Source organism: Durio zibethinus, chromosome 4 (genome assembly GCF_047325235.1).
Source record: "Durio zibethinus cultivar Kanyao isolate XHJ-2024 chromosome 4, ASM4732523v1, whole genome shotgun sequence".
Classification (NCBI taxonomy): Eukaryota; Viridiplantae; Streptophyta; class Magnoliopsida; order Malvales; family Malvaceae; genus Durio; species Durio zibethinus.
The window spans coordinates 3,628,276-3,654,894 of NC_143165.1; the positions used below are offsets into that span (position 1 = coordinate 3,628,276).

Below are 26,619 nucleotides of genomic sequence, written 5' to 3' on the forward strand. Positions count from 1 at the left end.
AACTTTTTTTTGTACTAAAAAGAATGAGAACTTAAAACTATAAATTTATCGAGTTGGCGACATTTGATTTCTATTCATATTTATTATATTTCTCTATCTCATATCTCACTATTCGTTTTACTCAAATTTAAGATAATACAATTAAATGATTCTAATTATATATTTTTAGGAATTTGATTTGGTATCAAAGACTAAATTTTTAGTTAAAAAAATTAAAATCAGAAGATAATGTAAAATGACGTTAAAAAATTTGTGAATAATATTTTTTTTAACTAGGTAAATAAAAGAGTAAAAAGTTCAAAGTAAATTAAAAAAATTTAGAAGAAAAAAAACATTAAAATAAAAAATATTTATTATTTTTGAAAAATAAAATGGGAGAATCGAAGAAACATGGACAGAACCGAAGGTCATGTGGTCCAAAGTGGGGACGGTCTATTCAAAGGGTGTTGGCTTAGAGGCGACGCCATATTTGTAAGTGAGTAGTTGGGAACAGATCCTCGTCTCCATCTACCTTTTATTTACGTGGAAAGAAGGTTCTGATACCAACTGAACAACGGATCGATTACTTTCTTCAAAGAGACATTAAACATAAACAATTTATACTTCAAGCATAAAATCAAGATATCAAGATATTTTAGTTGATGTCAAGATTAAGTGTCCTATTGACATGACGTCTATCTGATTTTTATGAAATTATACTTTTTATTATAATAGTTTATTTCAATATTCTTTAATACAATAATTTTTTTTTTGTTAAATAGATCAATAATCTATTTACAACTTAAAATTTTAATGCGAAGGATTCAATTGCAAAGTATACCTTATAGAATTTAAAAACTATCTAAGACTAAATGTAAATGGAAAGAAATAGTCAAACTAAGACTAAGATGCAAATGGAAAGAAATAGATGGAAAGAAATAGTCAAACTAAGACTAAGATGCGAATGGAAAGAAATAGTAAAAGGAGAGAGAGTTTAAAAACACATGCTTAATATATCACAATAATTTTTTTACTAGGAAAGGAATTAAATCACATTGTTTAATAATTGAAAAAATAACGTCATAAAAACAGTTCCAAGTTTTGTGGAAACTCACCAAAATTAAATTAATTTTTTAAATAATGATTAAAATTATACTCGTATAAAAAAAAAAAATCATAGCATTTTACAAAACTACACTAGAAAATTTCTGCTCGGGGTTTCAATTTTTTTTTTTTTTTTACGTGGGGGTTTTTTATAAACAGGTATAAAGTAAAGTGTTACTTTTTTTAGTTACTATTTTTCTTTCTTTTTTTTTTTTTTTTGCTTTTTCTAATAAAAAATGAAAAGCAAAAACTAAAACAATAAAAGAACTGAAAGCAAAAGCATCAACCAAACAAAACCAAACTGAATATTATAGATGTGCTCTTGTATAAAACAAATAGCAGCATAATTAAAGCAGAGGAAGATTATGACTGCAAAAGTTTAGCATAAGCTAAAACCAGAAGTTGACATAGTTATGGAAGAAGGGGGGGACCTGAAGTAGATGCTAAATCTCATATCATACTGCAAACTTCCCAACTTCAGACTTTTTAAGTAGGTGTAGTAGACTCTGCTTGGAGTTTCATCTTTACTTCATTAAGGCAAGCTTCTACATTCCTGAATTCTTCAGTGTCTGAAAATATGCCACCCTGAAAAATACAACATCACTAAGCATAAAATATAAGTAATTGATATTTAGTGTTAACCTTGTGGGTAAATTGTAAACTGATGCATAGAAGCAAAGTTCGAGTACCTGCCTAATTAAGAATTTTTAAACTTTCAGGACCTAAATTTAATCAAGAATTCGGCTATCTTTATGTACCAATGTGTCACTAACCCATTGTTTGTTGACATCACAAAATTTCAAATGTTAAACAAATATAATAAAAAACAGTATTCTTGACAGATGTTATGATACAAATATCTTCAACTTAAAACTTCACATGAATGATGAGAATGAATAAATTGTAGAGTTCTACGGCAGATTCGATAAAAACGAATTACATAAAAATGTAACGATTAGCAAATTTATGAACACATTAGAAAGTTTTACATTAAACTAGAAAACATAGAAAAGATAAATGCAGCATCGATGCAATTTATAAATAGTAAAACAAAACTACTTGCCTGTTTTAGAATGTTCTTCAGGTGCATCTCAGCTGTATGTAGTTCTCGAAGACTACCGGTAGAGGAAGAAATATCCATGTAGACCTTGCAAAGATCGAATGAGGCCTGAGCAAACCTTTTAAAGCGGTCTCTGTCTTTCCACAAATCAGATCCCTGAGAGAGAAAATAAGAGCAAACTCATGGCACAATAACAATAAATGATGGCAATTTAAAGCCATTTGAAACAGAGATCATTTGCAGGATAACAATTTTTATTAAACACATCATATAAATCCATTAAATTAGGACATGAAAACAGATGCACAAAAAACAAGAAGGGAGAGAACAAAATAACAGAGATTGAATGACTTCTATTGTTGTCATCATGGTACAGAATTACATTCAAGGTATGCTAAAGTCAATCCTGAATAAAACTTAGAAGGCATAAAAAATAAGCTTCACCACAGACATATAACTTATCACAAAGTCTGAATATAAGTCAACAAAATACACATTAGAGAATATAGAATCACTAAAATGCTCTCTCACAATAAAGGAAACGTTGACAACTTATTCCAGTCCACAGAATTGGAAACTCAAATAAGCATGAAGTCACTCTCCAGGGAAAAAAAATGTGCATGGGGCCCATAAAATGTATTAAAATAATAAAACTGACAATAGCAGAATGTAAGGCATTGTAAATGTTGATGGAGATACCTGATATGATCTAACTTGCTTTAAGAGTGCTTCACAGCACATTGTGAGGTCACCTTTAATTCTATGCCACCTTGCATATAAGCCCCACAATTCTGCCCTACTTTCACTTCGAAGTATCTGTATCAGACAACTCTTATGCATTAGATATAGTGGTGATACTTATTACTGTTTGCAAATGCAAAACTTATTTACTTTATGCATATCTTGGATACATCTACAAAGAGGGTAGCCTCACTATTAGAAGCACAACTGTTTTATTAACATAGGCATAATTTAGCCCACAATTGCACAACCCAAGTAATGTCTGCATAAAGTAGTATGTCAAAGTACTGATGCATCTGACCCACAAATTTAGAAGTTTTGTGATTGACCTTAAGCATTAGAATCCTACAAGGAGACAACTGTTGGCTCCCCATATGAGAGAGTTTAGCATCACTCTCTATAAGAAGAAAAGACAATAGAACATATAACCACAATCATGAAATTATTTCAAACCTGTTGTAGAATTTTTCCAACCAACTCCATCAAATGCTCATTTTCTCTCAATTTCCTCACAGTCGGCTCAGCATTTGCAGATGTATTAACAGAATATACAAGTGAATTCGGACTGGTCTGATTGGAAAGATCATCATCATTGGTTACATCAGACAGTCTAGCTGAAGCCCTTTCCTCCAAATATTGCATGATTCTCTCTAGTAATTCAACATCAATTCTCTTATTATTGGTCATATTTAACACCATCTTAATAGCTTCAAGAGCCTACAAAGATAAATAAATAGATAAAATAGCATATAAATAGAAAGATAAGAGACAAATAGAAGTATAACCATAATCGGAATCAATAGTCATTCAACTGAAGGCTATACGAGGAAAAGCTCCCACGCAGAGAATCTTGAGATTAAGAACCAGAAAGAATAGCAAAACTTTAGTAAATGAATTCCATTTAAGCACTTCTACTTAGATGCAAAAAATTTAAATTTATCTTACTCATAAGGCCTCATTCAAATTCACAAGTTGTTTTCTATCTCCTTTATCTAGCCAAAGTATATACACCTTAAACAGTACTAGTTCCCAATTTAATTTCTATTAGACAAGGGGAACAATTCATATAGCTCATAACAACAGTGTGGTGAAGGCTAAGTACAGTGAACTGTGTTGTAACTTATAACAAGTTATTTGTTGTTACATAACATACCAATTTGAATAATAACACTTGCTATTTGTAAGAATAAAGTTTCTCCTGGGTTCAAAGAAGAGCTGGAAAAAGTTAACCTGACCTGAATGACCCACCCAAACTATCCGAAACTTAAGCCAATTTGAATCTTAAGTATTTGCTTGGCACAACATAAAACTGGAACAATGGAAAAGGGGAGACAAAATGGATTTTAGTTGTGCTTCATAGGGGAGAATTGAGAGGTAAGAACAGGGGAGAGATAGCTGTTTTCTTTCCAAGCCCACAAACTCAATCCATCCACATTCAGAGGATTAGGGGAGAGAAAACAAGGCCTATTTGAATCAAACTTGTCAATGTAGCCTTTTCCAACAGATCTTACTGTGAAAATCTAATCTTCATTGTTACTTGATTAATTGACTTTATCTATTTTAGTTAACTCTCTTATTTTTAGAAGGAGTGGTTTGCGTAATTACACCAAATCCATTATATATTTTCCTATTATGTGTAGAGAGTAAATTACTCATTTGATTAGCTGTTTTAATGCATGAAAATCTTGGATTTTAAGGCTGAGAATATTCAGTCTTTAGCCTATATATTTTCATGCAATTCTAGCATTGTAATAAGAAAAATATAGAAGAATAAAATAGTTTTATTCTAGAGATTTCTTCATGGTATCAGAGCATGATCTGAACCTTTGAAAATTTTCACTCAGAGTCCAATATGGCCAGCAGAAAGGAGAGTCCGGTATCAAGGGTTACCTCTAACCCCAGAGCTAACATTTCCCAATCACTGCAAAACATTACCACTCTTATTCGAATAAGTTCTTTAGCACAAAAAAGTAATTTTCTAAGTATCTCAAGTGTAAAACTAGAGAAATCAAATTCATGGATTGTGGATTCAGGAGCTTCAGACCATATGATTAGGGATACATCTATATTTAGTAAATACAACCCATGTCATGAAAATTTTACAATTCGAATTGCTAATGGGTCATTTTCAAAAGTAACAGGTACAGGCTCTATTATTATTTCCAAAAAGATAACACTTGATTCTGTTCTATTTGTCCCAAATCTAAGTTGCAATATACTGTCTATAAGCAAACTTACAAGACACCTCAAGTGTGCTACTAAATTTCTTCCAAATTTGTGTTTATTTTAGGATTTGGACTCAGAGAAAATGATTGGCAATGCTAAGATGTATGCAAGACTCTATATCCTAAGAGCTAATGATTCTGAAAGACAATATTAAAAAACTTCTTTTGTGCCTTCATCCTCCAATAATAATAAAGATAGTACTATCATGTTATGGCACTATCAGTTAGGTCATTCAAATTTTTTCTACCTTAAAAGGTTGTTTCCCTCATTATTCAATTAAAATCCTAACAACTTTCAGTATGAAGTCTGCCAACTATCCAAACGTACTTGTCCCACATATCCTAATCAGCCTTACAAATCATCCTATCCTCTTTCAATGATACACGGTGACATTTGGGGTCCCTCTAGAGTAAATAATATTACTGGCTCTAGATGGTTTGTCGCATTTATTGATGATCACGCCAGGGTTACTTAGGTATTCCTTATGAAGGAAAAATCAAAAGTGGGCCAACTATTCCAAAACTTCAACAATATGATCCAAACTCAATTCAAAACCAAAATCCAAGTGTTGAGAATCAGCAATGGAAGAGAATACTACAATTCAATTCTTGGACCATATCAAATGAAGTATGGTATAATTCATCAAAGCTCATGTGTTGACACTCCTCACCAAAATGGCATTGCTGAAAGAAAGAATCGCCATTTGTTGGAAGTTGCAAGAACCCTCATGATGACTACCCATGTACCTAAGCATTTTTAGGGTGAGGCCATTCCTACCATTACATATCTTATAAACATAATGCCTTCTCGAGTCCTGAAATTTCAAAGCCTTTGCCAATCCTTTCTTGGTTCTTTATCCTCACCTTTGAATCATCTTGTTTATTCTCATTAAAGTGTCTAGATGCACTACATTTGTTCTTACCAACCAATAAAACCAAAGCAAATTAGATCCCAAATCCATCAAACGCATATTTTTCGGATATTCCCCGAATCAAAAAAGATACAAGTGTTACTCACCAGTAACAAAGAAATTCTACCATTCCATGAATGTTACTTTTTTTTAAAATCAACCTTACTTTCCCAAAACTACTATTCAAAGGGAGAATCCAATCACACAGGAATATCAGCTTTGGGAAGATCTTATTACCGAACCACCAAACACTTCTCAAACTCCCTTTCACGTCCAAAACATCTAACCAAATCCTCCAACTCCCTTTCAAGTCTAAAACATCCAACCAAATCCTCCAGGCCTAAAGTCTCCATAAAGGAAAACAAACAAAGAACTGATTGTCTATTCAAGAAGACATAAAACTCAGAAGGATCTAGGAGAATGTACACCTTCAAAGCAAAACCAAAAATTTGAACCGATTCCAGAAATACTTGAAACCAACACAGGTAACACTTTTACTGAATCTGATTCAATTGAATCTTTTGATGATCTTAATCAACCAATTGCTCTAAGGAAAGGTGTGAGATCATGTACTTAACACCCAATCTATAATGTGGTTTCTTATGAAGGTTTATCACCCGGTTATCGGGCTTTTGTTACCACACTAAACAATATGTAGATTTTCAATAATATTCATGAAACACTTGTGCGACCAACATGGAAGATGGTTGTTCTGGAAGAAATCAAGACCTTAGAAAAGAATGAAACATGGTAGATTTCAGAACTACCTAAAGGGAAAAATCCAGTTGGGGTGCAAATTAATTTTTACTATCAAGCACAATGCAGATAGCAGTACTAATAGATTTAAAGCTCACCTTGTTGCAAAAGGATTTACTCAATCTTACGGTGTTGACTATTAGGAGGCATTTGCTTTGGTTGCTAAACTTAATTCAATCCGGATGTTATTATCATTGGCAGCAAATCTAGATTGGCCACTCCACCAACTAGATGTCAAAAATGCATTTCTTAATGGCAACCTAGAAGACAAAGTTTACATGGAAGTCCCTCTAGGATTCAAAAACCAAGACAATTCTGGCAAGGTATGTAAGCTTCAAAAGTTTTTATATGGTCTCAAACAATCCCCACGTGCATGGTTTAATAGACTAACAAAAGTGGTAAAGAAGTATAGTTTTTCACAATGCTAGATCGATCACACCATGTTTGTCAAACATTCACTTGAAGGAAAAATAGCCATTCTTATTGTCTATGAGGATGACATTATTCTTATTGGAGACCATGTGGAAGAAATTAGCCACCTAAAGAACCTTCTAGCGAAAAAATTTGAAATCAAAGATTTGGGACACCTCAAATACTTTCTTGGTATGGAGGTAGCTTACTCAAGGAATGGCATCTCTACTTCACAAAGTAAGTATGTCCTAGACTTACTAAAGGAAACTGGAATGCTTGGATACAAACCTACTGACACCCTTATGGACACAATGAATAAGGTAAGAATGGAAGAAGGAAGTCCACCAACAAAGAAGGGCAAATATCAAAGACTTATAGGAAACTCATCAACCTCTCTCATACAAGACCAGATATCGGCTTTTCAATTAGCATGGTAAGCAAAGAACAACCCAACCAAGGACCACTTGAGGGTTGTATATCGAATCTTACAGTACCTAAAGAAAAGTCCTGGCAAAAGGTTATTTTTTAAGAAGACATCACACCAAATTGTTGAAATTTACACTGATGCTGATTGGGCTGGATTTGTTACTGACCGAAGATCAACTACTGGTTATTGTACCTATGTGTGGGGAAATTTAGTTACTTGGTGAAGCAAGAAGCAATCTGTGGTGGCTAGAAGCAGCGCGGAAGCTAAGTTTAGAGCTATGTCTCATGGCATATGTAAGGGAATTTGGCTAAAAAGATTGCTAAGGGAGTTAAAGGTCTCTACAGAAGAATCTATAAAGATATTCTGAGACAACAAAGCTGCCATAAGTATAGCAAAGAATCCCGTTCATCATGATAAGACTAAACATGTGGAGATTGATCGTCACTTCATCAAAAAGAAGATAGTGGTAGGAATTGTTAGATTAGTTTATACTCCCATGTGCCTCCAAACTTCAGACATACTCACTAAGGCTCTCTCTCGAAACAACTTCGAGAATCTGAAGTCCAAGCTAGGCATAATTGACATCTACCACCCAACTTTAGGGGAAGTGTGAAAATCTAATCCTCATTATTACTTGATTAGTTGACTTTATCTATTTTAGTTAAATCTTTTATTTTTAGAATAAGGAGTGATTTGGGTAATTACACCAAATCCATTAGATATTTTCCTATTATGTGTAGAAAGTAAATTACTCCTTTGATTAGTTGTTTTAACACATGAAAATCTTAGGTTTTAAAGCTGAGAATATTCAATCTTTAGCCTATATATTTTCATGCAATTGTAGCATTGCAATAAAAAAAATAAAGAAGAATAAAATAGTTTTATTCTAGAGATTTCTTCACTTACAAATAACCAATAAAATCCAAGCACCCATGTTAATGGAAATAACAATTTTTAGTGAATGCTTTTACAAGGGTATCATGGAAAAATTAATTTTCCTTAATTTTCCTTTTTTTGAGTTTTCAATTATACTAAGCAATGGATGGAAAAATTAATTCTTTTTATCCACTCTTCCATCTTTTCTATGCAGCACATCAACGGAAGGAAAAAAAAAAAAAAAAAAAACATGTTTTCCATCCTTCTACCTATCATTTTTCTATCATACCTACCAAGTAAAGCTTAAATCTCAACAACCTAAACCTGAATAAACAGAAAGAAAAAAAACCTCAATAAACCAAAACCCTAAGAAATTTTGATGAACATGAACTCGGGAATATCTAGGCCCAAATTGACCCAAACTGACCCTCAGCCAAACCCCAAATGACATGAAACCTAAATCAAGCATAATTTATATATTAAATTTAATTAAAAATGATAAATAAAATACAAGTTAATGTAAAAAAGTGACACGAACTCAACTCAATTTCAGATAATTTTAAAAATTCAGTTACTTAAACTAGAATAATCTGAAACTCAAAATGACCAGCGAATAATAATTATATGATATAAAATGTTGTCCATCATCCTACATAAAAGGGCCAGATGAAGTGTTCTTTATAATTAGATCTTCGTATGAATCAAGCAGAACCTTCGAAGAAGGGCCAAAGAGAAGACTTGCTTGATGTTAAAACAGATTGGCTGATTAGCTAAGTAACAACTCAAACCAAACTGCATAAGCAAGATTATTACCTGACCAATATTGCCAACATCCAAAGCAACATGGCTGTAGTTCTCCCACATCTGCCAGCTGTCTCGTCTGTCACCAATACAGGTTGTTGGTCACAGTAAAGCAATAAACAGTGTGTTTGCAAATAATGGGCCTGGTGTGTGCACAAGTGCGTTATTGAATCAAAGTGAAAAGTAGTACTTATATTTCAAGGCCTCCTTGAACGCAATAAAGGACTCTTTGCCCTTCTTCTTAATCATATGCCTGCATTGTCAACAAATATGTTCTAATTGATTAAATTTACCATGCACCTAAAATTTATATGATTGAAAACTGTGATAAAATTTCATTAAAACGAAAAAGAGAATGATGATATAGTACACTACCGCATACAATGAAGATATTTGATTCAGATACAAAAGATATGCTGAATACAGTTCAATAAAGTAATATCTCAAAAAGTCATGCAAGAAGATCATGGTTGACTAATTTAGTCACAAATAAAGATATCAAAAGTCTGAATAACACTCCATCCCAGCCTCAAAGAACTCAAAGAGCATGTCTGTAATATCCCATACAAGCCTAAATGAGAACATGGTTTTGTTTAGTTCCATATAAAAAACTCTTCCTTCGCATGACTCCAGTAATAACTTTCCTCAATAGTAGCTAGAATCAAACCAAAATCTCTAGATAAATTGCATTTGTAAGTCCATATTTCCACTTAAAAGATGTCCATTTCTACACAATAATTTTACATTTTGCAATTACATGTGGCACAGATCTAGAATGTGATGTTCCTATAGCTCTTCATTTTCCATAAGTATCCATGTCCAACATGTATCTAGAGGATGTGGTTATGGAGGTTCAACCCTCCAAATATGTGGAAAAACTTATAAAATGTTTAACATGCCTTTATTATTCACATACTCATATCTAACACTTGTCCCCAAGGCAGAGAAAAGTAGATTAAAACCATACTGTGCTACAGGCAATAAGCAATTCACCTACTTTTTTCTCATCCATTAAACCCGTTTTTCTTAATTTTCACAAGTAAAACTTAAATATACATATATATAGACACACACAAATACCCACTAATAACAGTAATATCCAATCTTATGTCGGGTCAAAAGATGCTCCTATTCTTTCTTTTGATTGGACAAAAAACTGAAGACAAGATAAAAAGGTTCATGTTCCTTTCTATTCAATATCTTTTCCCGTAAGGGGATATTATCCACTTTTTCGTCATATCAAAGCACCGACAGTCAATTGTCGAAATATTAACATAACAAGTGAAATATGCTAAACAAATCTAAGGCTATGAATTTTTCTGTGCACAAGATCCAATGAATTGATTTGGGCCCACAAAAACACCTGTTATTACCTCCCCACAGCCAGTTGAGCATTTTTACATGAGAAATCCAAATGCAAACTATCACACTGTTAAAATATTTTTGGTGCCCTATCCAGGAACAATGCATTGTTGAAGGCTCAATTGTGTAGAACTAGGAGTTGACATCAGGTTGCACCAATGAGGGAGACTGAACCAGGAATCTGGATGATTTCAAGAATTCTGAAGCAATTTATGACAAGAATCAGTTCTTGGATTTCCTGTTTATATACTGCAGATACATAAATCAGAAATTTCCTGCAAACGCTTAATCCATCTTAGGATCTAAATCTAATCGAAAAACCTCAGGTTTCGAATGTAATATTAAGATATATTTCCAGTAAAATAGTTTAAAATCTCACTTATGCTTGACTTTGATTCACAGTGAACTTGGGAGTAACAGCTCTCAGAACAAAAGTTAGTTACCCAAGTGGCCAATCAACCGTACTACAAAAACACATCAACTTCACTTTTATGACTCATTTCAACAAATTTTGTTGTCCCAAACATCAAAGCATTATGATGTGGCTTAGTAGAAGGTAGATAGAGAGAAAAAAGTTGACAAAATACAGGGGGATAAATATTGACATCTAACCATTGAGATGTCAGTGGAAAGTACAGGCGAAAAGGAAAATTGTTATGGGCAAGTCAAGTCAGTGGAAAAGGAAAATTGTTATGAGCAAGTCAAGTTAAGGGATCAAAGTTTTGGAATAAAATGATAATCACTCTAAAATAGAAATCCTAGTAATCAATAAGCATCTCAACAAGGGTTTGTAATTTGAAAGCCAAATCTGGCCGTATCAATTTAATCCTTCTCCATCCAGCTAAAGCCTCAGGGATTCAACAAATGGCATCTTTCAAGTTCAAGACAGTAGAATCAGGTTTCCATATAAATAGCAGTGTAATGTATTTTAATAAGTAAATAAAAAAGAGAGAACAAACAACTAACATGGACGCTCAAGACAACAAAAGATCTTGATATTGTTTATAACCAATGCCCTATCAAGATGTTACAATCATTCATGATGTATATACCCTTCCAAATTTGTATATTCATATATTCAGCAATTCATAGGTCATAAGCAAATGCTTATAAAAGATGTTTTCACAAATGGAAGCTAAACAAAGTCTTGAAATCTCATATAACCCATAAGAAGGAAGAAGGTAGAAATATGAGCCCAAAATTTTGAGTTAAGATTTTTCCATTCTCTAAGACTAGACTTTGCAGAAGAGATCAAAACTTTATTAAACCACAGAGTTTTCACTATTCACTACCACATGGACCTAAAATCAGATGACTAGGTGGTAAAAATAATAACCAATCCTTATTACAGCAGTTTAATTCATCTAGATAATGATAATAATCCAAATTTAAGATGCGTATATAACTAAAAATTTTCTTTTTTGGAGCATAGGAAAAAATGTCAAGGCGGCAAAATTTAAAAACCAATCCTCATTTATTAGAGGAACTCCAAACACAGAAATCATTCCATGGATAATAGCAGTGATTGCCATTTCCAGATGAGGAGAAAAAAACAAATATCTTAGGCAAACAAATGACAAGATAAGATCAAAGATCAAAGAGAAAGGAGCATACAAACAAGCAATATTATTCCAAGCCTCTCCATTTTCAGGATCAAGTTGCACCGCACGAGTAAAACCATCAAGCGCCTTTTCAACATCCCTAGCCTGTATGTCATGATCTTAATCATAAGTTTAAAAACTTTAATAGAGAAACAAATTCGCATAACAAAAAGAATTTTTAAAAAATCCATTTTCTTATATATACTCTGAATGGGTAAAATTGGTGCAGAACCTGATAAATAAAGATCAACAAGTTGCCTAGCACAAAAAGCAAAAAAGAAAGATCGAGTTGCACACCTTCAATGCAGCAGCACCAAGTGCAAACCATCCATTTGTATACAATGAATTCAAGGCCATGGCAGACTCCCTGATTCAAGTGTAATCAGTTTTTCAGCCAGATAATCCTTTTCCGTTTTAAGTATCAGTGCTAAACAGAAACACCAGTAGAAGCAAATAAAGCAATATACCATAGGATCTTAGATCTCTCATACTCTCCTCTTTGATATGCATTATAAGCAAGAGATCGCTGACACACAAAAAAAAAAAGTAAAATAAATAAATAAAATATAATGAAAAATACTAAAACAAAACATACTGAAATCTATTTAACTGTAAGCAACATAAGTCAGTCACCTTAGCTCGTGCTGACCTATCATTTGAAACTTCCAAGGCTTTTTCGTAACAGGTATCACTATTTGTAATATCACCCAATGAACACCTAGAAATTAAAAATTTCATGTTAAGATATATTACACTAATTTTAGTATATATATAAAATGTAAAACAAAAGCAACTCAATAAATCTGTGTCCACATGTGCAACAATGGCAACAAAAACCCAAAAGTACCATAACCATCCATCCATACATAAAGGTGAAAAATACTTAATCTGGAGAAAACAGCAGAGGTGGCATAGGTGCCACATTTTAAGTAAAGCCTTTTCACGCATGGAAGCCATGAATATGGAGGACATCCTATAAGAAAATATCAAATTTCATATAGAAAAAAATAATCTATGGAAAGCATAGATAAATTGTCTTTTCTTTTTTATGAACCCTTTTTGTTGGATATAACATAGAGTTAAGGGGCTGGGATAACCCATAAATATGATATCTGATCTTGTCCTATACAAATACAAAATTCTTAAGAGTAGTTCCCTTATGCATATCAAGATCATCTTTACCAAGACTTTATCTATCATGAATATACTATGTAATTCAATTTTAAATTATGCACATACTATCAAAGGCCATCATCTAGTATAACAGTAAAAAATGTGGTGTTGGTTTGTGAGAGAGAATGGTTCAAGCCAAAAGAGGCCATTTAAATAGGCATTCTAGAAGTTAAAATCATATCAACCACTTTAATGGGACTATAACTAGGGTGATGACCCTTTGGCCCCTCAAGAAGAAATCAGGGAGTCGAAAACTACTATACAAAGTAATATAAGCATGTTGCCATCTATTTAATTGGCTTTAACTTGCTTCTGCCTCTTTGGGTCACAATGGGTCAAGGACGAAGAAGATAGATGATTTCTTATGTATTTTCTTATGAATTTATGTCATTATTTATTAGAAAAAATAACTCATTTAAAACTATTACAAATTTCACATTAGTAAAATTGTTATATTTTTGTGTTTGATTTTACATTGAACTATAATTAAAATGTGTACATTTAGTTTTTTGATATAATTATAAATTAATAAGTAATTAAAATACAATAAATTACTTCAGATACTGTAAGAGTTGTTAATTATTCACTTCATTTTATAAGGTAAAATGCCTAAACCAAAAAATCTGATAGCCACCACAACATAAAACCATACTAAAGCAAATTACCTGTAAGCAGTATGTGTTGTAATACAACCCGCTGAAAATAAGGCAAAGAAAATTAAGCATGGGAAGTATAGATGCTTAGATGTTTTAAATTAAGGCTCATATTGCTTTTTCACTCATTTTTTCTTCTAGAAGTAAACCATAAAACACACAAAAAATATTTTTTAATCGGAAATTAAAATTTTAACTATTTTTATTTTAATTTATATCAAACAATTAGAATTGGTGTTGTATTTTTATTTTAGTTAATTATTCATTTTCGAACATTATTTTTGATTTTGCATTTTATCATTTGCTTTCCCCTTTAGGAAGCAAAAGCGAATAGCGAAAACCAAGTAGCAAAAGCAATGAACAAAGAGAGCTCTAAATCATTGATTGTTCCATTTTGAGCAACAACATGCTTCTCAAATGGTACATAATTTGGTGCAAGCATAAAACAAATTTTAGAAAAGGAAAAAAGTCATTAATACTGAAATCAAAATTACATGTGAAAATATATAATACATTTGGTTGTTTATTTTGCTATTTATGTTTTGCTTTCAGAAGCAATAGGCAAAAATGCGTTTGAATACAAAACCAAAAATTATTTTGGAAACACTTAAAATTAAAAATGTGAACATTTTGAAGAACATAATACATGATTTTACTTTTACATAGAATAGTTATGTTAGGATTGCTGTTATGTTTTAGTTATTTGTTCATTTTCAATCAATAATAATTTTGTTTTTTTAGCAAATTTATGATGTAAAAGCAAATAGCAAAAAGCAAGCAACAAAAGCAACAATCAAACAAGCCTAGTAAATGAGACCAACATTTTTAGCCTAGGCACAAGCAATGAAATAAACATGTTTAAATTGAACATAAAATGAACAAAAAAAATACAACATGAAAATATCAATAAGAAAAGGTAAATCCACATACCATAATCTTGGGTCATTTGGCGTTTTGGACAGCCGCATCTTGATGAGTTCAACAGCAGCTGCTTTCTTCTCTAATTGGCTGTTTAAGCATGTCAAATCTCACATGAGATTGAAATAAACAACAAATAGTTCCAAAAGAAACAAAATGTATGGATAAACACAAAGAAGAAAATCTTCACTCAGAAAAGAGATGATATAGTTCCTCATACCAGTAGCAGTATATTAGATTATCCCACAACTCTAAATCCTCAAAGATTTTAAGCGCCTCTCCAATCAAACCACAGCTAACTAAAATGTCACCATATTGCCTAAAATTATGAGGAAAATGAGAAAAAGTGAACCATCATTGAACACAGCAAGAAATTGTTAAAACAACTAGCTTTATTAAAGAAGATGAATAAACAAACTACATAAAAGAAGATTATGAATATGATGCAACTTAATGAAAAACTAAAAGTATAAACCATTGTATAAAAAATAGATTTACTTCTGAAGAGCAGGAATTGTCGGGATATAAACAGCATAACAAAAAGGAAGCCTCAGTGGAACCACAGGTGAAGGCTTATGAATACTCTCAACCTGAAATAATTAAAACAAAAGATAGAGATAAAAGAAGCAACATCTTATAAACACCCAAAGTCAACATCTTATAAAACTCTTGTCCAATGTCATAAAGAGCAACTCATAGAGACAAAATGCATGATTAGTTAGTCAACACAATGGTTGAAATGACATCAAACTTTGGCATTCATCACAATATTTGACGTGGTATAGAGTATAAATTAATATGCAAACTCTATGAGTCTAAACTGTAATAAAATATTATATTAAATAGTACTACATAAAAAATTACTAATTGGACATTGTAATCACAAAAATGGAATATAAGCAAAGAAAAAGCATGGATAGAAAATGACAATGTCACAGTATGTTTTTAAAAGAGACCAGAGAAAGTATCACTACAGGAACATTAGTGTTACCAAGTTATCCATCATCTGTAGAGCACGCTCCTTTGCGCGACTGCGAGTTGACTCCCAACGAATTCTTAATATGTTACAGAAACACTGCAACTGAAAAGTTACAAAGCAAGTAGCAATCAAAATTAATAAAGTTAAAGATCATTTCAATGGTAAAAAGCCTTCTGCATTTAAAAATTTGATAGTTCATTAAAAAGATCATTGTGATGATAGTTAAATCATCTTTCTTCTGGTCAAACCTAATTATCATTTACTATCTTGACTAACTTTAGATTTCATGTTCAATTCTGGCATACTTAATTTAGATAAAGCTCCATATGTAAGGCACAAAAATTTCTAGGAATACAACTCCACACTAATACAGTTACATATTAAAGATTTAAAACCCCCAAACAAACTTGCGGACAAATTTGTTTAACACAGGTAGCAGGGTACTTTTACATTAATCAGCTTACAATGAAGTATGAGGATTGTTGAGAATCAACTGCTTCTATATACGGAGCCATATCCCAACCTGCAACAGTAATTGAGCAGGAAATTGTAAACAATGAAGAAAAGTTGCCTACATATTTACAAATAACAATGTGATGGCATAATATAGAAGAAATAGCTACAAAATCATTCTCAACATATGCCTACAAAGTTCCAAAAACAGTACATCAAATGAAGAGTAACAATAAAGTGATAGTTTCACTTTGCTTGCAACTTCTCTATACTGAAGGGATGAAGGTGAGCAAAATTGGACACGCTAGAACTGCTTTAAAAGTTTAAAATAAGTTTATGGAGGTTTTAAACTGAAACCTCTAAAGAAAGAAGCAATGAATAACTGATAGACAAACCAATAAAAAAAATTAAACAAATAAACTGTGTTCTTAATTATTTCAAATAATTTCAACTTGACAACACTTTTCAAAGTACTTTTTATTGAAACCCCAACCAAGCAAAACAGGCTAAAATTTGAGAAGAAAAAGGAAACAGAAGAGAAAGGATCAATTTATTAATTTGAAATAAGGACAGATTGGGGGTAGACCAATTGAAGGGTGACCAGGAATGAAAAAGAAAAAAGACCTTGGGAACATAAGCTAAGGTTTAAGTATCAGGATGTTATTTTAGGAGGCTATACGTCTGATGCTTGAACAAGAAAATGCATAAATCTAAAACTTTTTGGAATAAATATAACATATACAAGATGAGAGTCATATGATACATAATGAACACAATAATGATGCTGTCAAAACCTTCTCCTTGCTTAGATAACAATGTTAAGCCTAAGTGTTGTCCTTGTTTTACTGAAAGAAGGCACCCTTAATGAATTCAAGTTCATACCTACCGATTACAAGTATTTTAAAGATTTTATTTTTCTGAAGGCTCCTCTTAAGCATTAACAGCACTGTAGCGAAAGATTTATAATATCATGTTACAAAATAGATATAAATAGATAAATAAGTGCAGAGAAAACCAAAAGCAATGCTCATACCAGCAGAAGGTCCAGTCAACAAATATTTGACCTCCTTACCTTGCATTTCATCTTGTCGACCACCCTTTTCGATTAGCAGGCATTGTGCTAAAACCACTGCCTGCTGGACTGCTGTTAAAGTGGCAGCACTACCACCACATTCATTCTTTCCAAAATCATTACCATTCTCTACTAGCTTTGGTGTCATAAATATGTCAGAAGCTTCACTGATGTTTGGACCGGACAACTGTATGCCAGGAGCTATGGAGGAGCAGATATCACCACTTACTGATTTCAAGCTTGTATTTGCAACCAATACCATTTGTGCCTTTGGTTCCACCTATGGACAAATGGTTCCTAATGTTAAGAATAATTGAACAAGAATTCACAACAAAGGCATTATTCATAGTAAGACCTTCTCAACATTTACCTGATGTACAGTGCGTAAGCCAAGAACACCAGTAACAGAGAGATGAAGCCCAGCTGCCACTTCAGCTGACTCCAAGTGTAGCCTGAAATGAACAAAATGACTTCAATGAACAAAAATAAGCTTGAAAACAAAAGCAACTAGCGTACTACTTGGAACTTCAGGCTATGCATAAATAATCATGATTTGTGATAAAGAGAAAAATGCAAAGCATGAGTATCATCTCCTAGAGTGGGAATATTGGGCTCTCAATTTTTTCCCTATTATTGAATAAGCATATTGCCCTCTTCATATTTCACACATGGCATAAAATACTGACACTCAAAATAAAAATTTTAAGCAACTATCATGCCTCAAGAAAAGGTATGGTCCACTTAATACCTGTTAAACATAACTATTTGTTCAATAATACCATCAATACATTTTGACATGCAACAGATGTGACATCTCTCAAATTCTGAAGCATGCAACAAAGGAATCAAAATAATCTGCAATTAATTGCTGGAAAAGAATGTTTTCACATGGATGAAAATCAAGGGAGGAAATCTTCTCAAGATGTGAATAAGCAGCTCCATGCATGTATGTACAATTCCATAAAGATAAGATCAAACAATATATAAATATTCCTAGCAACTCTGTTCAATAAATTTTGAAGTAAAAATTAATATGTTTGTAATAAGCCTATCCAATAGACCATGTTTCCTTGAAACTCACCTACAAGGATCAAGTCGGCCATAAATATATTCTAGCACCCCTGCTTCTAAATGAACCATTGAAACAACTGTAGATGCTTCCCCATCTTGCAATTGAGCATCCCAATAACTTGTCACTTTTTCCAAACTTCCAAAATGACTAGAAGTTTCACCCTTAAATACTTGTAATAAGTCAAAAAGAGAAGAAGACCGCTCATCCAAAATTCGTTGGTGAATAAGCAGAGTTCTAAACAGCCACCATGAAATGCTCTTGATTTTAAATGTGTACTCGGCACTTGCTTCAAATAGTAGATCCCTTGTCTTCAGGAGCAACATTTTGGCAAAAACTATGTACTACAAAGCAGAAAAGACGATTTTAACTAAATTTAAAGAACCCAAAGCGTAAACTTGAAAACAAGATCATGCAAAATGACACAACTAGATACTCAAGCCAAAGGTATGCAAGGAACAGATTTCAAATTTTATATAGAGAAGTTAATATTATCATATACAACAATAAAGAGTTGACATCACCTAGATATGCATATGTAGGCATTAATGAACCATAATCAGGCTCTCCTAGAAAAGAATTCACTTTTATAACAGATAATTAATTAAGAATTGTTTGGTCATTTTTAATGATATATGATTTGCATTTCACCGTCTGCTTCGGTTTTAAGGAAAAAGAAAACAAATTGCTAAAATCAATTAACAAAAACAAGTAACTAAAGCCTAATACTTTACCTGGTTAAAACTATGGGAAAATGAGAGGAAAATGACAAAAAGGAATGAAAACATCAGTTTTTTTCAACTAGTGTACTTGTTTTTTTCAAATATAATTATTTAAATAAAAAGATTCATTTAAGGTTTTAATTATTTAAAATTCTCTCTCTTTTACTTTTAGATCTCAATGTAAATTTTTGCTCATTGCTTCAAAAGGGAAAAGTGAATAGTAAAAGTAGCAACAAGAAAAAGAATTAAACATTTTTTATTTTTCATCAATTGAAGGATATGTTTATGAATTGATAAAAAATATACATAAATATATATATATATAGATATAGATATAGATATACCTGAAGATAAGAGAACTTGCCAAGCAAGTCAGAGCCAGCAGCAGCCATGAGTTTATTCCTCGCCCAATTCTCCCACTCCACCATCTCACTTCCTTCCCACCACGCCTTCATTGGTAGTGGACGCTTCGGCAACCCAGTCGCCGGCCTAATTTTCAAATTCAATATTTATTAAGAAAAAAGGGAAAAAAATCAACATCATTTAGTCATAACATTACAACTTCCTTATCATTATTATTATTGTACATACAAAAGAAAATTCATAACCGATTAAAAACAAACAAATAACTAAATACAATTTCAATTCTAACTTATTTCTCACACAGACTAAAATAATATCTTTTCTTCTCTGAACCACAAAAAAAAAAAAAAAACACATGTTCTTTTTTTATAAGAGTAACAAACAAACAAACAATAGCATTCACTTTTACATTTACAAGTAATTGAAGGCTTTACCCAGTCAAATTGCACTGAGTGAACCAGAACAAAGAGGCCACAGCAACGCATAGAACAAGAACAACTCTACAAGCTTTCTCCGCATCGTCAATGGAAGGTTCGTTGATGAACGATTCGACTCGGTCGAGTAACTCGGAGTAAACACGGTCAGGCGAGTCAGAAGAGAGGTCAGAGTCGGACGAGGCAAGCACGAGTCGTGCCGAGTCCGAGGAAAGGGCTCCGAGGTAGTCCCCGGACTCGATGGAAGTGAGGATGATGGAGATGAGAGCGTGGAGAGGAGGGAGAGAGGCATCGAAATCTGAAGGTTGATACTGAGAAGAGGGTTCAGACGGCGGTGGACGGAGGGTGCAGCGTAGGAGTCGTAGCTCATGCCCGCGTAGGACTTGTGTGTCGTACTCCGTCATGTTCGCGGAGGTACCGGAGAAAGTGAGAAATCAAGCAATTTCAATTTGGGGTTTAAGGGTTTAAGAAACGATAAAATGGACTCGGGACTATTTTCATTTCGTAGTATGATATTGATAAACCAATTATAATGTGACACTTGTAATCAAATAATTATATTAGATATTCAATAAATAAAGGCACCGAATTGTGGACAAGTGTCGGGTATTGTCATTTCTCAGCCAAGCACACAGTTGGCAGCCACCGCTTCCTGCCTTCCTCGGTTCCCGCCGGCGGCCACCTTGTTGCCATTCTAATTTCTTAATAAATAATTAGGTTCAGAAATGGATACCTCAAAAATAGCGGAATCTTAATTTCTTGGAATCAGGAGGCGTTAGAATTCAAAGAGTTTTCCAGGTGGCTTAGGCCTAGGTTTTCCTTCTTAGTTACTCAAGCACAAGCACATTTGTTGGCTTAAGCCATGTGATTGTGGTTTAATTTGCAGGTTTATTGGTTTTGAGGAAAAGGAAGGTTTTGGGCATGGTTGATAAATTTGTAGCCTGGAAAGATTTTTTTTATTGCTACTCATTGTCTCATGTTGTTTGCTAGTTCAGGAATATTTTTATGATAAAACAGTCATAACCTTCAATTTCATTTTTCTTTCCATTGGTCCAGAAATGGATGGAGAATCATTACCAGATTTCAATGGACCAGAAGATGTTTTGCGGCCTTTACTTAGCGCATCAAATTCATCTTCCTTATGTGCTGGAGAAGTTGCCAATCAGAATGCATTTTTGGAGCAAAATGGAATTGAAGTTCTTTTTGTTTCAAGGTCTGCAGTAGTTATTTCTAATCCAGAATTTAGGGTTATTCGTATTGGTTTGCAAGTTTTGGCAAATGTTTCATTGGCTGGAGAAAAACATCAGCAGGCTATTTGGCTTAAGTTCTTTCCGAATGAGTTTTCCTTGCTTGCAAGAGTTCGTAGTCTGGAGACTAGTGATCCTTTGTGTATGATTTTGGCTGCTGAGCTATGTAGAGATTCTGGCTTGCCTATGTATAATATGGACTATTGTTTCAGGTACAGATGATTAGCCTTTGATCTGAGTTTTCATTATTCTATTCCCAACTTACTTTGTTTTCAATAGATTTAGATCTTCCAATAGCTAACTCTAAATCCTTCTTTTTCTTTGAGTTTTTTTTTTCTGTTGTTGTCATACCGGTTGGCTTTGGAGAAGATTGGTTTAAGTTACTTCTCTCAAGATTTTGTTTGGAAGATATTCACTTCCCTCCACTCTTCTTTAAATTATGTGAAGACAGTTCCTTTTGAGAATTGTGGAAATACTGATTCAGGGGATGATCTTTTCCCACCAGAGCGGGCTTTTCTTCTAAGAATCATATCAGTGATCCTAAATGAACGAATTGAGGAAATAAGAGTTCCCAGTGTTGGTATAAAGAATTCCGGAAAGATATGGGAATTATGCATGGAGCTTGGTGTTGGTATAAAGCCATTGCTCGGAGGCAGTTGGGCTTTTGCCTTCCGCATTGAATCTCAGGTGCTTTGGTATTGATTTGACAGATATAAACACTGTCAATACATTGGCAGAATACTCAAATTCTTCAATTCATTATCTAGAAAACCCTCTTAAAGATGAGAAGTTAAGGTCCATTTGATATCACCTGCGAGTTTTATTGATCCAAAAAAGCCTTAGAATAAGTTATAACAACAACAACAAAAAATTAAGCCTTATATCCCATAATTCTGGGGTTGGCTGAATGAAAAGTCAAAAAAACTCATTTTAGGTCGTAGTTTTGAATCTCTTGCACCACAATATGTTATGGTTTTTTTTTTATTTATTTATGAATTATATGCAGGTTAGTTAGTTCAGTGGATCACATCAATGAAGGTGCATGCCTTTCTTATGCATTGGAAGTTTGGTTTCTCATAAAAGATCTCCAAGGCAATTTTTCCTTGTGCTACTATGGTGTTTAATGGTCAGACCTTTTGACATGTTTGGTGAGGTCTTTTATCAATGCCTACATTAAGTAGCTATACTTGAGTTATCTGAGTTTTGAGTTACATGAGTTATGAGTATTTAAAATTATTTTGATTTCATTTTTATTATCTACATCAAGTACCTCTAGTATTTTTATTATATGAGTTTTGAGTATTTAAAACTCATGGATATTTTTCATAAAAAAATATTTTATACTAAAGAAGGAAAAAACATCTCATGAAAATAGAGACATGGTTATTGTTATACCAATTCCATCTCATAAATTCACCCCAGCTGAGTTATGATTCAAACTTCATTTTTAAGTTGAGTTTCAAATTCAAAAATTAGTACTGCTATTAGATGAGATTTAGATTTGACATACATGAATAAAGAAGGATTTATCTTTGGGAATGGGAAGGAGTGGTATAGGATTAACCAGTCTGCTACTGCCATGTGGTTATTCACTTATTTTAATCAGTGAATGGAAATTGTAAACAGCATTAGTTGCATATATACTGATGTTCTTTTTTTGCTACCAGGAAGAGTATGGTACCTTGGTCTAAATCAAACTAAATAGCACAAAAATTCATACCAACAAGCAACAAACAACTACAAATAGGAAGAAGTTGAAGTTTCCTGGTAAAATGTTCCTTTCACAGGATCATCTTTGAGGCATTGGAAGTACCTTGGAATTGGAGGTATGTCCACTTCTATGGATCCCTCTAGAATTTTTACTACTTGCCCCACGCTTGGTCTATCCTTCTCATCATCTTGAATACACCAACAAGCAACTTTGCAAGCTCTAGTGAGCTCGTTAGCATCGATACCATCCTCTAAGCTGTAACTTAACAATGATAGGATATCCACCCCTTTGCTCAATGCATTTGCAACCCGATAAGGAAAGTAATTGCGTATATCATTGCCAGCTACTGTATCCATATTTCTCTTTCTTGATACAACCTCAAAAAGAAGCTTCCCATAACTGTAAACATCTGCCTTTGATGAGATAGGTAAGCCTGACATCCATTCTGGTGCAAGGTATCCTCTAGTCCCTCTAATGGTTGTCAGAACCCGACTAAAATCTCGGCCTAAAAGCTTTGCAAGACCGAAATCAGCCACTTTAGGGTTAAAATATGCATCCAACAGAATATTTTCAGGCTTATATCACAGTGTATAATGCAATCTCTGCACTTGTTATGGAGGTATGCAATTCCTCTGGCAGTCCCAACTGCTGTTTGATATGCTGTCCTCCAGTTTGAAATATCATCGTGGTTTTGGAACAAAAGAGATGCTAGAGAACCATTTGGCATGTAATCATAGACCAAATATCTCTTGGAAGCTTCAGCACAAAATCCTCGAAGGCGAACTAGATTAATGTGCTGTATTTTTCCAAGTGTGTTCACTTCTGCAAGAAATTGCTTTTCATTTTCACCTGGACCTTTTAGTTGTTTCACCGCTATGGCTGTTGAATTTGGTAGTGTCCCCCTAAATACCAAGCCGAATCCTCCTTCTCCAAGTTTTTCAGTGAACTTCTTTGTTGCCATTTTCAAATCCTGGTATTTGAACATCACCAAAAAACCACCTCCTGCTTCTAATTCACTATAATTTTTTTTCTTCTTCGATTTTCTAAATGCAACACATAAAAGAGTAAAAACCACTGCAGCTGCCCCTATAACAATTGAAGTAGCAATGCATGTAGCTTTCCTCTTTGTCATAACGTTGATCTTAGTCACCTCAGACTCGGAGGCTGCAACGCGAACATAGATATTTTTTCCAGTAGCATCATCCACTGAAAGTTGTTGTAGATGTGGTGGATTTCCTTTCCAAATCAAACATACATCATCATCAAAGAAATCATAATAAGAATAAGCAATACATGAACAGTTCCTTAAGCATGCTAACTCACATTCTTTAATGTTTTCAACTTTTAAGTTCTCTGGAGCCGCTGTATCTGTATCCAAAAAGAAGTTTGTGTTACGCACGACAATGAAGCTATCTTCTCTTCCACTTTGGCATCCTAATGGTGTTCTCCTAATACACCCATGTTGTGACGTATTGGTTATGAATCCTCCCTTCAAGCAAACACAAATCGGTACACTATATCGATTGTAGGCACTGAAAGGACCACAAAATATTGGTTTTTCCCATAGTAAAACCCATTTCAGTGAAGAATTTTCCCATGCAAATAGTTGGATCTGCCCCGAGGAATCTAGCACGAAACGCATAAGGGTATTTGGAAGCAGAGCACTATAGGTAAAATAAAATCCTCCTTCTGTGGAACCGTAAGAGAGGTTGACCATGTTATAGAGCTCCCCTTTTACGGGCATTAATTGTTTGAAGTACTTCCCATTCTCCAAATCTGATATATTCCAATACATTTCATGTCTACCTCCTGGTTGTTCTAACATCACTGAATACTTTCTGGCCGCAGGATCTTGTAAAAATTTCCAAGTTTGAAGAGAAGTATTAAAGCCCAACTTGGCATCTGGAAGCCATGTATCAGTTGGATCATCAAAACTCTGCCACACTATGTTAGAAGGGTTCAATCTTTTACACGACAAAGTTTCCATTATCAAGAAGCATAGCTACAGTTAAATTATGCATGTTGGGCATCATCACATTTGATGACCAAGTTTCCATTTTTGATGAATTAAGAAGGAGCAAATTACCATCTTCTGATAGCCTTAATTCAGATGAGAAGGGATCTGAAACAGGCTGATCTCTGTTTGCAACCCAAACAACTGTTTGTGTTGGTTGTCCTTTATACCAGACACCAATGTAATAGTTTTTGGAGTTACCTGGCGTAAAGAAACCCAATTCAAAGACTCCACCTTGAGAAGTCAACCGTTGGTTACCGGAGATATGCTGGCCTGGAACCATGGCATCAATGCCAGCAGAGAGATGAGTGTTCAAGGCTACAAAAAGAACTAAATGAAAGAACAATATTTGGTCCTTGCTCAAGGCATGCATTTCACTTGAAACTTCTTCTCTATGCCAGAACCAAGTTGCCATCTTTTCTCTTGGCTTAAAGTTCTCATGGATTTATGGTTGTACTGTATTGTCTATGAAAAGCTTGACATTCAACTTTGGTAGTCTTCGTTGTTGTATTCACGCGGAAAGTCATACGATACAACGCGGAAAAGTCATAATCCTCCTCATAAAATTGAAGAATGAGTTGCTATTGTTGTCTTCTGCTTCTACTTTTTGGGATGATGGGTTTTCATTGAAATTAGTCAATAGTTAATGAAACAATAATATGTGAAAAAAAAATTAATGAAAAAAGTTTTCATAAACAATAAACTAGTCAATAGTTATTTAATGATATAAAATTTATCATAATTTTTAATTGAAATACCTATTTATATACAGAATTAGAATTTCTTCAAACAATTCAAATGTTTATATATTTAATTAATTTAACAAGTTATCTATGAATTTTAATTTTCATTTAGAATTTTGTCCGCGCTTCGAGGCAAATATTTCTTATTTAAAAATGTTTTTAAAAATATTTATATTTTATACATATTTTAGTTAATATAATTAATTAAACCTCTAAAAATTTTTCTTTAATAAAATAAAATATGAAATTAATTGTTAAATATTTTATTTAATGATAAAGATAAATATATGTCTATCAAAGAGTTAGTTTTGAATTTTCATTCTTCCAAAATTGCACTATAAATAAAGTTAAACATGAATATAATTTTCTTACATTATATCATTTCTTATTCAATAAGTATAAGAGATTATTTCAAATGCATTATTTAATTTAATTTTATATTTTTTTATGCTTTCAATTCTTTTTTGAAATTATAAAATAATAGTATAAATAAAATATTTTAATAAAATATATAATTTATGGAAATAACATATAAGCAAAAAATAAAATTAATTTAAACTTTTAAATTATAATAATTTAATATAATTATATATTTTACTATTTATCATCACAAAATTAATAATTGATTGATATTTATTGTATTTGATTAAGCGCAGATCTATATCAATATTTTATTTTAATTTTTATTTAAATAAAAAATTATCTCTTTTGCGTTCGTATGAACTTTTAGTTTATTTTTTAATTAAAATAATGATATTTTTTATTGTTTTGGTGATTTTTGAGGATTTTGTGAGCTTTTCTGCTCATCTTTGTT

General features: G+C 32.9%; 2 protein-coding genes and 1 pseudogene across 5 annotated transcripts; 1 reads left to right on the forward strand and 2 right to left on the reverse strand.

Annotated features, from left to right (window-relative positions):
* Positions 1 to 1,365: 1,365 nt before the first annotated feature.
* Positions 1,366 to 20,530, reverse strand: LOC111288672 (uncharacterized). Its single transcript, XM_022879651.2, has 20 exons — positions 20,091 to 20,530; positions 19,638 to 19,782; positions 18,584 to 18,915; positions 17,873 to 17,954; positions 17,503 to 17,782; positions 16,442 to 16,500; positions 15,990 to 16,079; positions 15,497 to 15,588; positions 15,219 to 15,317; positions 15,011 to 15,088; positions 12,888 to 12,972; positions 12,722 to 12,780; positions 12,552 to 12,621; positions 12,268 to 12,359; positions 9,482 to 9,544; positions 9,304 to 9,370; positions 3,338 to 3,601; positions 2,843 to 2,959; positions 2,147 to 2,299; positions 1,366 to 1,668 (listed from the first exon to the last, which is right to left on the reverse strand). The coding sequence occupies exons 1-20, from the start codon at positions 20,492 to 20,494 to the stop codon at positions 1,570 to 1,572; spliced, it is 2,730 nt and encodes a 909-aa protein (XP_022735386.2). The 5' UTR covers positions 20,495 to 20,530; the 3' UTR covers positions 1,366 to 1,569.
* Positions 20,531 to 20,793: 263 nt separating this feature from the next.
* LOC111288673 (uncharacterized) lies at positions 20,794 to 25,654 on the forward strand. Of its 3 annotated transcripts, XM_089759143.1 has the most exons (6): positions 21,004 to 21,549; positions 21,664 to 22,024; positions 22,344 to 22,485; positions 23,005 to 23,163; positions 24,398 to 24,718; positions 24,897 to 25,654. In XM_089759143.1, the coding sequence occupies exons 1-3, from the start codon at positions 21,149 to 21,151 to the stop codon at positions 22,350 to 22,352; spliced, it is 771 nt and encodes a 256-aa protein (XP_089615269.1). In that variant the 5' UTR covers positions 21,004 to 21,148; the 3' UTR covers positions 22,353 to 22,485; positions 23,005 to 23,163; positions 24,398 to 24,718; positions 24,897 to 25,654. The 3 variants fall into 3 exon arrangements, with proteins under 3 accessions (XP_089615268.1, XP_089615267.1, XP_089615269.1); XM_089759142.1 differs by lacking the exons at positions 22,344 to 22,485; positions 23,005 to 23,163; positions 24,398 to 24,718; positions 24,897 to 25,654 and adding an exon at positions 20,794 to 20,888 and having other exon boundaries at positions 21,147 to 21,549; positions 21,664 to 22,039; XM_089759141.1 differs by lacking the exons at positions 22,344 to 22,485; positions 23,005 to 23,163; positions 24,398 to 24,718; positions 24,897 to 25,654 and adding an exon at positions 20,812 to 20,903 and having other exon boundaries at positions 21,147 to 21,549; positions 21,664 to 22,039.
* Positions 22,017 to 25,035, reverse strand: LOC149519040 (G-type lectin S-receptor-like serine/threonine-protein kinase At2g19130; annotated as a pseudogene). The gene is made up of 2 exons (XR_016341367.1): positions 23,151 to 25,035; positions 22,017 to 22,148 (listed from the first exon to the last, which is right to left on the reverse strand). The product of XR_016341367.1 is annotated as a G-type lectin S-receptor-like serine/threonine-protein kinase At2g19130 (transcript).
* Positions 25,655 to 26,619: the final 965 nt, after the last annotated feature.

Excerpts from the sequence above, each read along its gene's own strand:
- LOC111288673 (XM_089759142.1), top strand. The coding sequence starts at position 21,149 with ATGGATGGAGAATCATTACCAGATTTCAATGGACCAGAAGATGTTTTG. Across the intron at positions 21,550-21,663 it reads AATATGGACTATTGTTTCAG|TTTTTTTTTTCTGTTGTTGT; the intron begins GTACAGATGATT and ends TTTTTCTTTGAG.
- LOC111288672 (XM_022879651.2), bottom strand. The coding sequence starts at position 20,494 with ATGACGGAGTACGACACACAAGTCCTACGCGGGCATGAGCTACGACTC. Across the intron at positions 16,501-17,502 it reads TCGACAAGATGAAATGCAAG|GTTGGGATATGGCTCCGTAT; the intron begins GTAAGGAGGTCA and ends TTACTGTTGCAG. Across the intron at positions 2,300-2,842 it reads AGCAAGTTAGATCATATCAG|GGATCTGATTTGTGGAAAGA; the intron begins GTATCTCCATCA and ends TTTCTCTCTCAG.